At 44.3% G+C, this 16,564-nt stretch overlaps 1 protein-coding gene across 5 annotated transcripts in view; it reads left to right on the top strand.

Moving 5' to 3' along the window:
• The first annotated feature begins 2,473 nt into the window (after positions 1-2,473).
• SYTL2 (synaptotagmin like 2) overlaps positions 2,474-16,564 on the top strand; it is a 54,911-nt gene continuing 40,820 nt past the window's right edge. For 3 of the 5 annotated variants that reach the window (XM_062639065.1, XM_062639066.1, XM_062639068.1), the window contains exons 1-2: positions 2,475-2,620; positions 15,450-15,878. In XM_062639065.1, coding sequence (XP_062495049.1) covers positions 15,778-15,878 — 101 coding nt within the window. In that variant the 5' untranslated portion in view covers positions 2,475-2,620; positions 15,450-15,777. Of the gene's footprint in view, positions 2,621-15,449; positions 15,879-16,564 lie in introns of all 5 variants that reach the window. The other 2 variants (XM_062639067.1, XM_062639069.1) reach the window with 2 other exon arrangements.

Raw genomic sequence — 16,564 nt, forward strand, 5'->3', positions numbered from 1 at the left:
CTTACTTGTAAGCCCCCCTTATGTATTTGAAGGCTGTTCTAAAGTCTCCCCTTCAGGAGCCTTCTCTTCTCCAGGCTGAATCAGTGGCATCCGAGTTAGATTTAATACACTAGTGCAGAGCAACCATGGGGACAGGCTGTGAACTGGTTGCAGACTCTTTGTATGAAGTAAGTGACAAATCAGTCTGAGTCCTCACCATTCACATCTTTCAGGCATTTTCAGTCTCTGCTGCAAACACTCAAGTGATGAACTGGCGGTCAGTCTGACCTGGGACAGCCCTCATGTACGTAATCCCACAGATTTCATCTGAATCCATCTCAAGAACAAATCACTAGAATGAATATTATAGGAGAGAACACATTCTAACAGACACAGCACACACCCTGTACACAGTTCTACAGCTGACACTTGTCCCAGTGCTGGAGGCTTTTGCCATCTGGAGCTTCCTAGCAGCAAGAACCTGCTTTTCTCTATGCTTGGGTCCAAAGTTCTTATTTAAAGGGTTTGGACAAAACAGAACATCAGTTCCATTTCCATCTGGCAGGGGCCAAGCATACCAGCTAATACAGTGTGTCTGGTGTAAAAAGGCTGTTTTACCGCTGCCTTTTTTCTTCTTTGGGACTGCTGGAGGGGGGGGAAGAAAAGGGATATTTAACACAACAGGAAAATATGTTCCATGCCATGGACCAAGAATGGCAAAAAGGCCCCCACTTCTAATTAATGTACGAAATGGTGTTTCTTGTTCTGCACTGAACAGGAGTTTGGTGTGGGTTTGAACACATACAGCTTAGCATGCTGCATTAGGATGAATAAACAGGATCTGTGGATGAGAGACGCTTGAATGAAGATTATTGCAGGGAGAAACCAAGTTTTAAGCTTTCACAAGGTCTCCGTTTCACTTTGATCCTTGTAAACTGAGTGGAAGCCTTATTAAAGGCTGGTTGAGCCAGAATTTTACCGCAAAAAGCATGATCCAGTCGCTGATTTGTCATCAGGAAAGGCCACATATGAACTACATGAAATTGAAAAAAACCATAATTTACCACACCTTTATACCAACACCATGTTTACTAATTTTTCCCTAAAAAGCAGTAATTTGCTTCACCATGTCCAAGTTTGAGTAGGAGGGGAAACAAAAGAATTTATGGTTAGCAGGAAGCCCGTACTGATGATCTAGGAGACCTCATAGCAGCCTTCCAGTATCTGAAGGGGGCCTATAGGGATGCTGGAGAGGGACTCTTCATTAGAGACTGTAGTGACAGGACAAGGGGTAATGGGTTAAAACTTAAACAGGGGAAGTTTGGGTTGGATATAAGAAGGAAATTCTTTCCTGTTAGGGTGGTGAGGCACTGGAATGGGTTGCCCAGGGAGGTTGTGAATGCTCCATCCCTGGCAGTGTTCAAGGCCAGGTTGGACAGAGCCTTGGGTGACATTGTTTAGTGTGAGGTGTCCCTGCTCATGGTGGGGGGGTTGGAACTGGATGATCTTAAGGTCCTTTCCAACCCTAACTATTCTATGATTCTATGATATACGGAAGAAGTTCTTTACTGTGAGAGTGGTGAGGCACTGGAATGGGTTGCCCAAGTTGGGGCAGTGTTCAAGACCAGGTTGGACAGAGTCTTGGGTGACGTGGTTTAGTGCGAGGTGACCCTGCCCGTGGCAGGGTGTTTGGAACTAGATGATCGTAAGGTCCTTTCCAACCCTAACTATTCTATGACTCTATGATCTAGGGTTCAGGGATTGAAAGAGGAAACGGCCTCAAGCTGCACCAGGGCAGGTTTAGATGGAGCTGAGGAACAATTCCTCACCAAAGGGTGCTCAGGCATTGGAACAGGCTGCCCAGGGCAGTGCTGGAGTCACCATGCCTGGAAGTGTGTAAATGAGGCCCTCAGTACCACGGGTTAGTGGTGGCCTCGGCAGTGCTGGGGTAATGGTTGGACTTTATGACCTTAAAGGTCTTGTCCAACCTGGTTGATTCTATGATGCTATAAACACACCACCAGGCCGGCTTTCCTCATCACAGGAGGTCAGTGCCATCACTGTGCTCCCAGAAGGACTCCTCTGGCTTCAGTCTGGTGCCTTGGCTGCTGAAGGTCCTGCTGAAACATCCATTGCAATGGTGGCATGTGTATTTTGTGCCACTAATCAAAGAGAAAAGCGCTTACAGCGGCATTCCAGATGACTGAAACCTCCGTTATCACTACCCGTATCTCTACTGCAAACAGGGGCGTGTGTTCACACCTCTTCGGTTGCCTGTCACCAGGTAAAGTGAAGGACTGGCTGTTTTACCTCAGGGCAGAGGGGCAAGTCAAGCCGATATGGACTTCATGAGGGACTTCACACCGTGGTGTGAGCCGGCTTCTGCGAGCTTCTGCCCAGAAAGTGCCCGCTAAACCCGCCCCGGGGGCTCCCGCTGCACCGAGGACAGCCTCCAACCAGCCCGGTCCCTCAGGTACGGCGGGCACGGACACGGCTGCGGCCCGGGCTGGGAGGTGCAGGGCCCGCCCCGCTCTGCGGGAGGCGGCGCCGCCATTGGCCCGGCCTTGGCGGGCCGGGGCTGCCTGTGCCACCGCCTCCCTTCCCCTCAGACGGGTGAGGACGCGGCTGTGACGGGGACGAGGTAACCAGTGACTGGAGGGACGGGCTGCGGGGCTGAGAGGGCTGCGGCTGCCCTGAGGGGGCTCGGAAGCTGGGGAGGGTGCCTTCCTAATTCAAAGACGTATAAACCCCCAACCGTGCCCCCAGTGCTGGGGCAGCCTGGGGAGGAGCCTCTTGGCAGCTGAGAAGCCCTGGTTAAGGCTTTCTGCAGCCGGCTCCAGTGGGGTTGCTGTGGTGGGCTTGTGGGACCGGTTCCCTGAGGACGGGGCAGAGCTCACCCTGTTTAATGCCGTGGGGGGAAGCGCCGCTTGTCAGCGACCTTCCTCAGAAGCGATCCGAGAGCCGGTGTGGAGAAGGGCAGCCTTGCCTTGCAAAGGGAGCCGAGCGCTGCGCTGTTGGAGGGAGCCCGGTAGTGAGAGCCGAGGAGAGATAAAGCCTGCCCGCACCCAGCTTCTGGTGTTTTAAAGGGACTCTCCTCGTTTAAAGAGGGTGCTTAGATCTCAGTTGAGAGATGCTAATCACCTTTCATTTCAAAACACTAAATTAATTGCATCTTCCACGCTGTCTCTGGAATGACTTGTAGAATCGGACCTGGCCCTGAAGTCCAACACGCTCAGTTGTGTCTTTCCTGTTTGAGCAGAAGGATCTGTTTTTATCGTTGCCATTGCAGGCTAAAGGTGACTCAATCTGGGGACAGAGGAGTGTTCTCGAACTTTGTCGAAAGTGTGAGATGAGGGGACTTAAACCATGCTTGAGAGGGTGCTCTGAAAAGAAACTTCATTTTGTTTGATAAAGGAAGCAAAGCGTTGCAGCAGAATATGTGTGTTTTCATATATCGGAGAATTGGAGATTTCTGTGATGGAGTATTTAAAAAACTGATGAATTAAACCACTTTACCAAGTTAATATACAGCAACAGTATAGCTTTCCAGCCTTAGTTATCATCGGTCATTATTACTATATTTTCCCAAACAATCATATCTGCAAGTGGTAGTAAACCTAGGAGTATACAATGCCATGGAGCTGATGCACTGTGTTTAGCACTGGTGACTACAGTTCTTGATGGTTTTGGTTGCCAAAGTCAAAGCAAAGCACTTGAGAGCTCTTTGTCAGGAGAAGCTGGAAATCAAAGTGAGCATTTTGTGATTTCCCTGAATTACCATCCCTCTTTGCTTATTGTTAGTGCTTTGTGTGCCTTGCTGCTCCCCTGGGAGAAAAGGGGGTGATCTCATCTGCCTCATACACAGTTTGTATTATTTTGGGGGGTAAGAATTACCCTAGTTTTGCTAGACATCCCTCTCATTTATTTTGCAAGGTGATTCTGGTTTCATCAGACACATCTTCTCTTTGTCCTTTTGATTTCACCTGACACCTTTGCTCTCATTTTGCACTGTTTGGGCAAGTTCACTGCAAGCCTTTGTCCACTTGCAGCTATGTGTTATTCGTATATTCATGCATAGCTATGTAGTAAAATACTACTAATGTTACAGTGGCACAAAATGCTTATATGCGGTTACGAAGTACCATATTTTAGAGTGCTTATGTCTAGGTTTAAGGCAAGAAAATAATAAGCATCTTGCTCAGTCTGATTCTGCCTTATGGGTGCAGCCAGTCCCCTGCTTTGGCTGTGAGGCATGTTCTGGAGTCCTCTGAAGCTGTCATTGGACCTGTCTCATGTTAAAGAGATTCCCTTCCAGCATCTCTTGCAGCCCAGAATAATGTATTACAAGTTTCACTGTCAGACTTTTAGAATTCAGTGAAATAGGTCTTCAGGTCTTGTTTACTAATGCTGATAAGGGCAGAGTAAACAACACTCCATCACCCCCAGAAATGAGTGACAAAAAGGTCAATCTGTCTTTTCTCTAAAGCACTGGGTAGAGACCATGGACAGATACATTCCCTGGAGTAAACTCCTGTTATTCTGCAGGAGACACTTGCCAGATTCCCAGGTGGACATACTGCTCTGAGTTAATCCTTGGAAAGAACCTTTGATGCTTGCACAGAAGGTGAGATTTTTAACTGCTGAACCAGGAAGCAGAACAGTGGAATGAAGTCAAACAAATTACTTGTTTTCTACCTTGTGTTTTTCCTTGTGCTCATGAGGGAAAGGAATAGGAGAGAATGAAAAAAACCCAAACAACCATGAGAAAGCATTATTTACAAGGAAACATGAAAGAAATTCATAGTCTCTCAGTAGAAAAAAAGGTTTCAGTTTTATTTTTCTTTAATTAAAATGTTGGTTCTGTCCTCTGGAAGTCAGTCTTTAGTCAATAGTGACTTGTTTTGAACCAGACTCTTCACCAAGGATGGCTGTCTGACAGATAACTACTAAAAGCTGTTGCTAACTTTCTGGTGCTTAATCCCTGTTGCATTTGAAGTCAGCTGATTTAGGTGTCTCATAAGGTAATTTAAGGAGGCTCCTTAGTTTGTTCTTCCAGACCACTTATGCTTTTTGATATGTCAAGCCAGTACTGTTACATTTGCTGTATTAGTAGTCTCCAGTCCTTTAGCTTATTTGGGCATAAAGTGAGTGAGTGACAGCTGATTTTAGCAGACTTATTTGTGCTTCCTTCTTCTGGTAGGGAGTCATTCCAACTCACCTGGGTACAGTAACACCCTGTGCTAGTTTCTTACTGGTTGGTATGAGGTTTCCTTGCTATATGTAACTTTATTCTATTTATTGCATTGACAGCAACAGGAGGAGAGAGAATATGTATGCGAGGGTTTGATTTGTGATATAGTAGTCTTGACTGGAAGTGTACCTTTCTAGTTCTGCTTGCAAGGCTGTGACATCACTTTAATAGTCATTCTGTGAGACAGGGGGTGTAATCTGTGGTAGTGCTGCCCCAGGAAGGGTTAAAAGTGAGCCAGGTGAAACCTTTAGGGATGTGAGTTTGGATCCTCTTAGATTTAGTGATTTTGGGGGCTCTGGGTTTGGCTGCTTCCTGCAGAGCTAACACCTTGCATAACTGTTCCCTTGGAGGATGAACCACTCCTGCAAGGTTAAATACCTGTTCAGGGACAGGTATTATACTCCAGACCCAGCCTCAGAACTCTGCTGTATCTAAGAAAATGTCAAACACAACTTCTGTTCCTTCTGTCCTATTCCTGTGCCATTCAGCAGCATTTACAGGGCAATTCCCACTCATGCACATGATTTGACACTGCACCTCATGCAGTGCAACTACAGGCTGCTACAGAAACTGTTCCCTGCTTCTCACTTATGTATAGCAACTGGGCGTAGCTCTCCCTGTGACTTTTTAGGCTCCTTACATCATACTGCATCGTGCTTTTTGCACCTGGCCATCAATATTCAGTGAAACTGGTACCAGTCAGGGGAAAGACGGGGCTTTGCGTGATACAGCCCAGCCCAGCAGTGCAAATAATCTCCTGAGTGAAGTTTTCATGGCTGATAGACTTCCTGTTATTCTTGCCATTTAATATCACTGTTAAGGAGTACTGACATTGCTGCTTGCTGGTTTCAGCTTAGCCAGACTCAACCTGCTAGCAGATGGAATGTTCATATAATGGAGCTATCCATTAAAACGTCTTTATGCATGGGAAGAGGGTTGATTTTCCTCTTAATAAGGAGCTATGGTAAGCTTTTTAAATGTAGCTATTAAAAAAGCCAACAATAACCCTGAAATAAAAACTTCATTGCAAAGATTGAATTAATTTTGGTTACTGAGATGAGACCTGGTTGTGACTATTCTATCTGCAGACTAGGCAGCTTTTATTAACCACCCTCTTTAGCTTATTTACTGTTTCTGTGACTGCAAGACTCCTAAAGAATGTTTTATTTCCCTCTGGCACCTGGTTTCTGCTGGTGATTGGATTCTATATAAGGCTCTGCTTTCAGGTAGGTGTGTGCCTCAGGACCAGATTATTTGACCCAACCTTCCTTAGTAGCCTTCAGATTACATCAGTTATTAGGTGGGTAATTTTAACCTTAAACACTTGCAGGAGTGAGTGTCTAAGGTCAGTGGTTAGTCAGTCATCTCCTGAGAAAGGACAGCCAAAGGGCTTGTTTTGTTCACTGTCTCATTGTGCAGGGTACTAATCAGTGAAACAGAGCTGTACTTACAATAACAAGTTGTTAGATGAAAAGTAGGGGGGCTGCAGTGACAAATGAGAGATTTAGGTAAGGGATGATGTTGTTTCCCACAGCTACTTGTTTATACAGTTTGTTGTGTCTGAGAATGATGGAGTGCCTTCTGCAATGCTCTGTGTGATCTCAGTTCTGTGTGGGGCTACAGGCAAAGCTCTGGAGCTGAGATTAATGGTTGTCATCACGGGAGGCAAAGATGACTTAAAATGTCACCCTCTTGATTTGGCATTTCTGTGCTCAACCTGTACACTGTATTGTGCACCCTCCTGCAGAGGAAATGTGCTGCCACCAGTGACTGAGGAGTTGGCTGTGGCAGTGCTTTGGTGATGCGTAAAAGGGGCAACCTATTAACCCTTGGGTTCCTAGTCTTATAGAAAATCAGTGTGGTTGTGGCTGTCCTTGCTCAACTAGCTCATCAACTCCACTCAAAGGAGGAGTGAGAGCAGTGACTCTGAAATTAAGTCACAGGAGTGCAACAGATACTGACTAATGAATTCCCCTAACAGTGAGATAAAGTCATGTGGACAGGCTTTGAAATTAACTTTTTTTGGTGTTTATTCAGAAACTGTAGACTTGAAAGTCTTTCTGTTGGTGTCCAAGATTGAAACTGCTCTACAAACTCTCTTACTGTCAGCTCAGCAGAGTGAGCGTTAGTCTAAGTAAATATTTGAATTCAAACCTCATGTTTTCTATTTGTAACATAGAATCATAGAATAGTTTGGGTTGGATAGGACCTTAAGATTATCCAGTTCCATACGCACACACACACCCCCCACCATAGGCAGGGACACCTCACTCCAGACCATGTCGCCCAAGACTGTCAAACCTGGCCTTGAACACTGCCAGGGATGGAGCAACCTGTGCCAGTGCCTCACCGCCCTTACAGTAAAGAACTTTCTCCTTACATCCAACCTGAACTTCCCCTGTTTCAGTTTAAACCCATCACCCCTTGTCCTATTGCTACAGTCCCTGTTGAAGAGTCCCTCTCCAACATCATTGTAGGCCCTCTTCAGATACTGGAAGGCTGCCCTAAGGTCTTCACACAGCTTCTCTTCTCCAGGCTGAACAGCCCCAGCTTTCTTAGCCTGTCTTCATATGGGAGGTGCTCCAGCCCCTGATCATCCTCGTGGCCTCCTCTAGGCTTGCTCCAACAGCTCCACGTCCTTCTTATGTTGAGGACACAAGAACAGCATACAGTGCTCTAACAAATTTCTTTGCACCAGTGCTGGTAGCCCCTTAATAAAATCTTGCTAGAAAGTCTGCATTAAGCAAAGAATACCAACTACACAGGGACTGCATAAACTGCAGCTCAGTTCTTTGCTTTCAGATAGCAAAGATTATCTGAGCAAGATGCAGGAAGTGTGTCACTTCCCAGTAGCCACTGGTAGGAAATACTTGTTCATTACTCACACTGTTTTGCCCATTTCCATTCCAGAGTGGTATAATTGCCTCAACAGAGTCCTGCTAAGAAGTACTCAAGTACCTGCTAAATAGTAGGAAAGCAAGGAAGCAGGGTAAAGGTAGGATAATTCCCCTGAAGTCTCCAATATTTACACTTGGAATAATATTTGGATCGTTGTAACTTTAATTTGCTTTAGGCTAAGATTTGCTAAACCCAAGAACAACACTTTTAACAACAGGGATTTTTCCCAGTTCCACAGCACTACTCTAACCATCAATATGAAGGGAAGAAGCGTGTCAGATCATCATACGTATGGTCAGGAGATTACTTTCCACCGAAGTAATCAGTGTGCTTCCAGTCCCTCTGAAATGTTCTAGTACTTTAGTTGAATTTGTGCTCAAACCAGACATGAAATCTGGATCCTGAGTATTCTAATGCCAGTGCTGGCATGAAGAATGAGAAAGTGCCAATGGGAGCTTGTGTCTTGTGAGCCTCCCCACCCCTCTGCTTTGAGAGGGAGTCTACTCCCAGTGTGAAAGGAGATGAGAATAGTTGTTACAGAATAGACATAGTGTTCTGCCTTCAGCCATCCAGAGGACTGAGCCACCTTCATTATTACATTTTAAGTCTCTTACCCTGAGAAAATAGTCTTTGTGTTGTAATTCTTGATATTCTAACTCTTGATGTTGAATTAGCAACTTAGAAGAATGAAGTTCTTGTGAAGGATCTGTTATGAATTCAAACCAAGTGCCTGTTGGGATCAAACCACAACAAAGTGCCAGTGGTATGAAGTGCAAAGAAAATACAACTGGATTTGAAGAACTTCAGAATTTAAAATGAGAGATGCTGATGTGAGTGCTAATAAATTGCTGGAATCTCTAATTCTGAGGCTGCTTTAAATGTTACTTCTTTTCGAGTAGTTTTATACTTATGGTAATGTGAAATAAATGGCATCTATAGTTAGTCTGACAAAGATTGTTCACAGGGAAAAGAAAAATGTAGGTGTGTTTCTCTGAGGCTTCTCTTTAATTTACAAACCTCTTATTCCAGAGACCACATCCTCTTGAAACCACTGGCCTAATGGTTATATACCATAATAGGTACATGGTTATATACTATAATAGGTGCAGAGATTGACATTCCTGGGTATTGCTGCCAGTATCCAAGCCTTATGAAAGAACTGGCGAGCTGCCCTATGTGATTAGAGGGATTAGGCCACAACCAAAACAAATTATTCCTTTCTCTTCCAATTTTCAGTTGTTAACTTTTATCCTCTTTCTGTTCTTAACATTTCACTGTCTTGGTCAGGGTCAGTTCTGTGTAAAACACAACTATTTTTTGCCTCTATAGTCTTCAAAGTGGTGAAAGTCTTGAATTCTTATCAGAAAAGGATAGAAGTAAATCCCAGGCAGAGTCCTGTGAAGCAACAGAGAAGTTGCTCCTGGAGAAAAGTGAAATTGTTCTCAAGTGCTTTTATTGCTGTAGTTGCATTTCTTTCTCTTCCAGCTGCCTGAAGACCATTACATAAAGCTGCCAGTGACAATATGCTGGGATTACAATTATTCTGCAGGTTGGAACCGTAAGGGATCATTTTGGTGCTGTTAAGGAAGGGTAAGAAGTGAGCAAGGCTTGTTGAGTATCAACATGTAGCTTTATTATTGGACTAAAATGAAGCATTGCTGTGTTTGTAAGAGCAACTTCAGTGCTGCCTTACTATAGATATTCTCAAATGTCCCTCTTCCTCCAGCACTCCCTAGTTCACAATGAGCTAGATAAGATTTTTTTCTACCTCCCCCTGACTAAACATACATATTGGCAAACACTATTTTCTAAGTTAATCCCAGACTGCTGGAAAGACAATATGCTGTGTACACTTCCCTGTTATCATTTGGAAAATGCTGTGATAACACCTCTTGAAAGAGCAGCTGGATTGGCTACAGCTACAGGTATAGAATCATAGAATCACGGAATGGTTTGGGGTGGAAAGGGCCTTAAGATCATCCAGTATGAACCCCCTGCCTGTGGCAGGGACACCTCACACTAGACCATGCTTCCCAAGGCTCTGTCCACCCTGGCCTTGAACACTGCCAGGGATGGAGCACTTACCAGATCTTTGGGCAGCCTGTTCCAGTGCCTCACCACCCTTACAGTAAAGAACTTTTTCCTTACGTCCAACCTGAATTTCCCCTGTTTAAGTTTAAACCCATCACCCCTTGTCCTATCGCTATAGACCCTGATGAATCCTGGATGATCTCTTCCTTTCTGCCCCTTCAAGAATTGAAATGATAGCAGCCTTTCTTGTATTTGTTTCAAGTTCAAGTCCTTACCGTTGATTAAAACTCTCCTGGATGGTGACTTAAGTCCTTCTTTAAGTCTTTTTTCTCCACTATTCAAACTGAAATCCATCATCCACTGATCTTCTGTACAAATATGTCCATTTCCATCTTAAACTACTTGTGCTTGTGCCAACGCTGGCATTTAGCTCAATTAGCTGTTCTCTCTTCATGGGATTTGCCTCATGTACTTACAAATTATATTCCCCAAGCCTTGAATGGTGTTGAGTTACCCATGACTGTTGAGCTTAAATGTCAGTGGAGAATCAGATTTGTTCAGGAGAGTGTAATGATGTGTTTGTTGTTGCAAAGCTGTAGGACTCATAAAGTACTGTTACTGGCTAATGTGACCACCCAGGGTCATAGAGGCCAATTCCCCAAAGCTCTCACTGCTCTTTGTGTTCTCTTTGGCTTCCTTGCTTCAAAGAAAAGGTTTATTATTTCCTGAGCATGCGTGCAGGCCACACTTAGTTACTTCTGAGAACAACTTTCTCTGCAGATGCAAGTTGTTACATTACACAATTCCATTTATCTGTCTTCCTCAGCTTCTTGTTGCCTTATCTCTGGACTTCCAGTTAGTTTTTTCTGCTAGTGCCTGGTATGTTGTAGCAGTGGAGAAATTAAGTTAGGAAAATGTGTAGCTCTCAAATGCATAAACCCAAACCCTCTCATTTTTCAGAGTCAATAGGCTACTAGTAATTGAATGCTTTATGGGGTGAAGATCATAATAGAATGGTTTGTGTTGGAAAGGACCTTAAAGCTCATCCAGTTCCAACCCCCTGCCACAGGCAGGGACACCTTCCACTAGAGCAGGTTGCTCCAAGCACCCCCATCCAACCTGGCCTTGAACACTGCCGGGTTTGGGGCGGCCACAGCTTCTCTGGGCACCCTGTGCCAGCGCCTCAGCACCCTCACAGGGAAGAACTTCCGCCTACTAGCTCATCTCCATCTTGCCCCTGGCAGGTAAAAGCCATTCCCCCTTTTCTTGTCCCTACATGCACTTGTCAAAAGCCTTCTTGTAGGCCCCCTTTAGTGGGAGTCGCTGCTCAGCCAGGCCTGTGGGGTAACTCTTCAACTTTAGTTGAAGTTGGCACAAACAAGGGTGTGAAAGCAGCCAGAAGTGTAGGGTTGGCTGTCACCTTCTTCCTCTTATTAGAAGGCATTGGCTGCGAGACAGATTCTCTCCAGCAGACCTCTAGCAACTTAAGTCTACTGTGCAAGAAGCACTTGAAATGTGATTTTGCAATGTAAATAGAGGCTATTATGAGGTTTCTGCATGCAAAAGGAAGTCTGGTTGATTTGGCTGGAGCAGCTGACTCTGGGGTTCTGCTGTTTGTTTTCTGATCCTGTTGATGAGCTTAATGTCAGCCATGACAAACTACTCCAGCTTCTTCCTTGCCTCTGTTATTACATCCCACAGGTATACAGCGAGTGAGAACTTTAAAATCTAAACTAGGATTGTGGTACATCTTAATTTGATACCTCATGATGCTTGGGATGCACTATTTGAATTAATATTCCCCTGTCGTATTTGGGAGAAAGCAGCAGGGGAGGCAAAAAAACTGCTCTCTGTAGGGTAAACCAGTTTGTGGACAAGGTTGTCTTGCTGTTATGACTTGTGTTTAAGAACAGTATGAAGCCTTACTTAAAGGAGTTGATGTGTACAATTGCCTGAGAGGCTTTGAGGAATTATAGAAGTTACCGGATGAGTGCCAAATAAAGCATTTGGAAGTTGTGAGCAGTTTAAGAGTGTATGTGGGGAAACTGTATTTTGGGTTTTCTTTCTGTTCCTTTTATTGTCAAAACAGAGATGCTTTCATGTATGAGTTACATAAAAATTTCATGTTCCTGTTTATTACAGGGATTAGAAGTGTCTTATGAAAGGGAAGATTTTTGTGTGGTTTCAGTTGAATTCAAGGTTTAAGGAAAAACTCGTGCCAAATATCCCAAGACTCACTGATGTCAGTCTACAGCATGACAGCCTTTCTCCAGAATTCAGTCCACGTGGTATTTCTATCCATTTCCATGATTTAATCGGTCTGTTGTGGAGCTTTCTTTCTCCTTTCAGTCTCATTTGATTCTGAAAACTTGCGTGGCAAAGGAAAACTCCAAACTTGCAATGGCACCAAACCAGCTGCTGAGACCTCTTGGTTCTTTTTGGTTTTTATAGGGGCTTTTAGGAGGAAAAAAGTGTCCAAAAAGAGCTCAACAGAATTGAGCTTCAGGGGTGGTAGTGGGTAATTTGAAAAGGGGGAAGGCATTGGTTGTAGACCTTAAGTCGGCAGTTTTTAGCTGTTGGAATATACTTGGAATCAATGCTAACAACCATTTGCAGCAAGTCCGCTTTGCACTCACTTGTATCTGTGCATCTCCTGAGGTTGAGAGTTCATAAAACACAGAAAGAGGTTTTCTTGTTCATGCAGAGCCTAAAATCTGCTCTGGTTTTAATTAGGGAGTTATATAGTTTCTTTGGTTATATAGTTTCTTTGGTTACTCAAAGAAGTGGTAAATGCCTCATCCCTCGCAGTGTTCATGGCCTTGGGTGACATGGTCTAGTGTGAGGCATCCCTCCCCGTGGCAGGGGGATTGGAATTAGATGATCTCAAAGTCATTTCCAACCCAAGAATTATAGAATTCTGTGATTCTATAATTCTATGGCAAGTTGTTTGAGATACTATTATATGAACCTCATGGCACAAAATCACAATGACAATCATGGAGAAGATAAATATGGCTGCTAGACATAACCACATGCAGAAGGGGGTTGAGGAACATAATTAACTTGGCTGCAGCTGCCTTCCTCATCTGCAAGAAACTCTGTTATCTTGAGAGATGAAGTTTCCCTTAGAGAAGTGCCAGTATCTTGTTTTGATCTCCTGGTTGAAGCCTGTGGCCAGGGGAGCAAGAGCAATGACTCGCTGCGTGATGTTCATGCTCCTTCGATCAATACAGTGTCAGCATCCTGTCTGCCAGATGGCAGATATCAGACTGTAGACGCCTCAGGCGGACACACGCAAACCTAAAGGGTGGTTGTGATGAGAGCTGCCTAATAGGGATCTGCCCAGCAGCAGCATCTACTTCTCTTCTGTCTCTCACCAGGGTTGTCACTAGGGATGCTTCTAACAGTAAATTCAAGCTCTTTTATTTCTTTGGCTCCGTTACATCTATGGGGCTGTAACCTGGAGCTATTACTCTAGGTACAGCTGAGTCCCTGCCTTGCCCTCCCCCCTGCTCCATTCCTTTGTGGTTTTTTGGGAAGAAGTTTGTCTTTGGCAGTTGGGATTGCCCTGTAAGTGAATAGTCCTCTGGAGCCATGGCCTATAAAAGAGGCAAAACACTATCTTAAATTACTGCTTGTAAATGCAGTTTGGTTTCAATATAGCAGTGAGGTTCATGTTACTGCATTGACTTCCACGTACTCAAAATGGTTGTGTAGAAATTATTCCATATATATTCAATATGTTCTGTAGGGCAGGGACTGGGCCTGCATGGGATCACATTCCTCACATAATTATACACTATTAGTGGTAAAATGTGAGTAAAAGTTACATTTATGTCTTGTAAATGAAGTTGTATTGCAGCTTGTGACAACCTTGACTTTCCCAAAGGAGGGGCTGGTCCAGAGGAAAGGGAAGGAACTCAAGTGATTCCCTTCCTCTTGAGCTCAGGGTAACTTGTCAGAACATCATAGCAGTGCTGGCTCCATGCAGCAGCTTCTAGGAAATTTAGGTGGTTTACTGTAAGAATATTGTCTTTGCAACCCTGGTACCTGGCCTTTCAGTGAGGAGTGTTGTGTGTGTTTGGGGGAAAAAGGATTTTGGCCAAGTCTACTATAGAATTCCCATTTGAAGGGATTCTGAGGAAATAATCTCTTAAACCTGTTGCTTTTGGTTCTGAGTAGCATGTGAGAAGCTTTGTTACAAATGGAAGACAAAATCCTGCAGGAACATTGCACCAGATGGAGAACATGCTGCTTAAGTCTTGAACTAGAGCATACAAACTCCCCTAACACATTCCCAGCCTCTTCCCATCTCGCTGCTGCAACATGTTACATTTGGCAGGGTTCCCATATCTTCCTCTGGGTTTTACCTCCAGGGCTTGTGACGGCTCCCATCTTTCTGATCTCCTGGAAAGGGAAAAGAGTCTGAACACTTGGAGTGGGAAGGCATGTGTGGAGGGCAGGGCATGCATGAGTGGAGTAGGATCCCAAAGTTCAATGGCTTGTCCTAATGGGGTGGTTCTTTTCTTCTGATTGCTTGGTGACTTGCCAAAAATGGTGTCCTAGAAATGTGCTAATAAATAAACCAGCATGGCAAGTGTATGAGTGTTAGCCCAAGTGGCTGCTTTTTCCCCTTTAAGCTTTCTGTTCCTGGTGTTCAGGCAATCTTTCTTTAAATAAGCAAAATCCAACTTCAAGCCCCTGTGAAGAGGGTTCATGGAGTGATCCAGATGCTGGCAGGAGGTGGATGTTGCAGTTGCATGTGATGCTGCTTCACCCAGTCCACTGCTTCATTGTGAATCAGGGCTAAAAGCAGCAGTGGCTTTTATTCCACACTATCTGGCTCTTGCCTGTCCATGTATGATAGCCACAGACACAGATTTCTTATGTTCTCTTCAATGTGATGTCAATACTTGTGACCACATGTTGGTTTTGTTTTTACTTTAAATGAATGGGAGAAGTGTTCTTGATTTGTTTTGTCATGTTTCCCCTTCCCTATCCTCCGAATTGTTCTGCTGCCTTAAAGAACAACTTAAAAATGACTTATCCTAAATTGTTATCATTTGAATAACACTTGATTCTGTGTTTTAGGGTGTGAGTTGTATTGGAAGGGAGTATATTCTCATGGCCACCTCGTTCAAGAGGCCTGTAAAACAGGTTTGAGTTGAAGTGACCATTTGAACTTCACAAAGTAGTTTAATCACACTGCAAAACTTGTTTCTTTTAATTAAAAATGCATGCATCATCTACTTCCCTGATATTCCAGCTTGTTCTTTCTTGTCTCTTTTAGGGGATGTTTTGTTTGTTCTTAAACCCTGGATATGCTGGGTCAGTGAACTGTTACTCCAGGAAGCAGAGCTGAGTGGACAAGCTGAGAAGACATCATTCTAATGGCAAGTGGGAATGCAACACTTATCCCAAAGCCTCTCATCTAGGGAAGTATGTATATCCAAGACAGCAGCACTCGGGGCTCCTTAAACCACTGTCTGTGACCTGATCCAGCTTTCTCAGTACCTGCTGAAGAAGACTTTTCTTCTGTACCTCTAAAGCAGTCTACAAGATTATCCTCTCCAGCAGGATTTAATTTCTTCCTGGACACTCTACCCTGCACGTACAAGATGATTGACCTAAGCTTCCTAACAGAGGAGGAACAAGAGGCAATAATGAAGGTGTTGCAACGGGATGCAGAGCTTAAAAGAGCTGAAGAAGAGAGAGTCAGGTAAGGGATCCAACACCCTTGATTGTCCTGGGAAGGCTTACACAGCTCGCACACCAAGTTACTTGGAGTATAGGACTAGATAAAACCAGTTGCTGCTGATAGCCCCATATTGCACTGTTTATGTGGTTTGGGGGTTTTTACTCTGGACTAGATTTAGCACAGACTCTGGGTGAAATGCCTCTAACACACAAATGATTCATTGCTGGCCAAAAAGCCAAGTGTTGATTTGGACTCCTGCAATTCCCTCAGGCCAAGCACAGCTAGTGCACATCTGGCTTGATATGAACCTGGCTTGGGTTCCTCCGAACAGCATTCAGTTTGCATGTACCAAAACCTCTGCGAACTGAATTAATGAATTAATGGGTAGTAAGTGGGGAGACTTGAGTCAAAAAAAGCATCCTAAACAAGGTCAGTATGGATGCAGTCAGCAGTAGGTCTGAATGATGAAGTTATACCTCACATACATGGAGCGTTGCACCTGCAGTCCAGAGGAGGTACCAGCACTGTGCTCATTACCAAGAGATGTCCTTGCAATCGTGGTTGAAGCAGAAAATTGCTCTCAGTTTTCTTTGTGGTGTCACAGATGGAGCAATGTGGGGTTATTCTAGAGTGTTTCTGTGCTGGGAGGTTTTCCTAGAGCTACTATTAGGATAATTGCCATGAATAGAAATGCATGCATGGAAAGC

Source organism: Pezoporus occidentalis, unplaced genomic scaffold (genome assembly GCF_034315485.1).
Source record: "Pezoporus occidentalis ecotype Australia unplaced genomic scaffold, CSIRO_AGI_Poc_V1 ctg6, whole genome shotgun sequence".
NCBI classification, from domain to species: domain Eukaryota; kingdom Metazoa; phylum Chordata; class Aves; order Psittaciformes; family Psittacidae; genus Pezoporus; species Pezoporus occidentalis.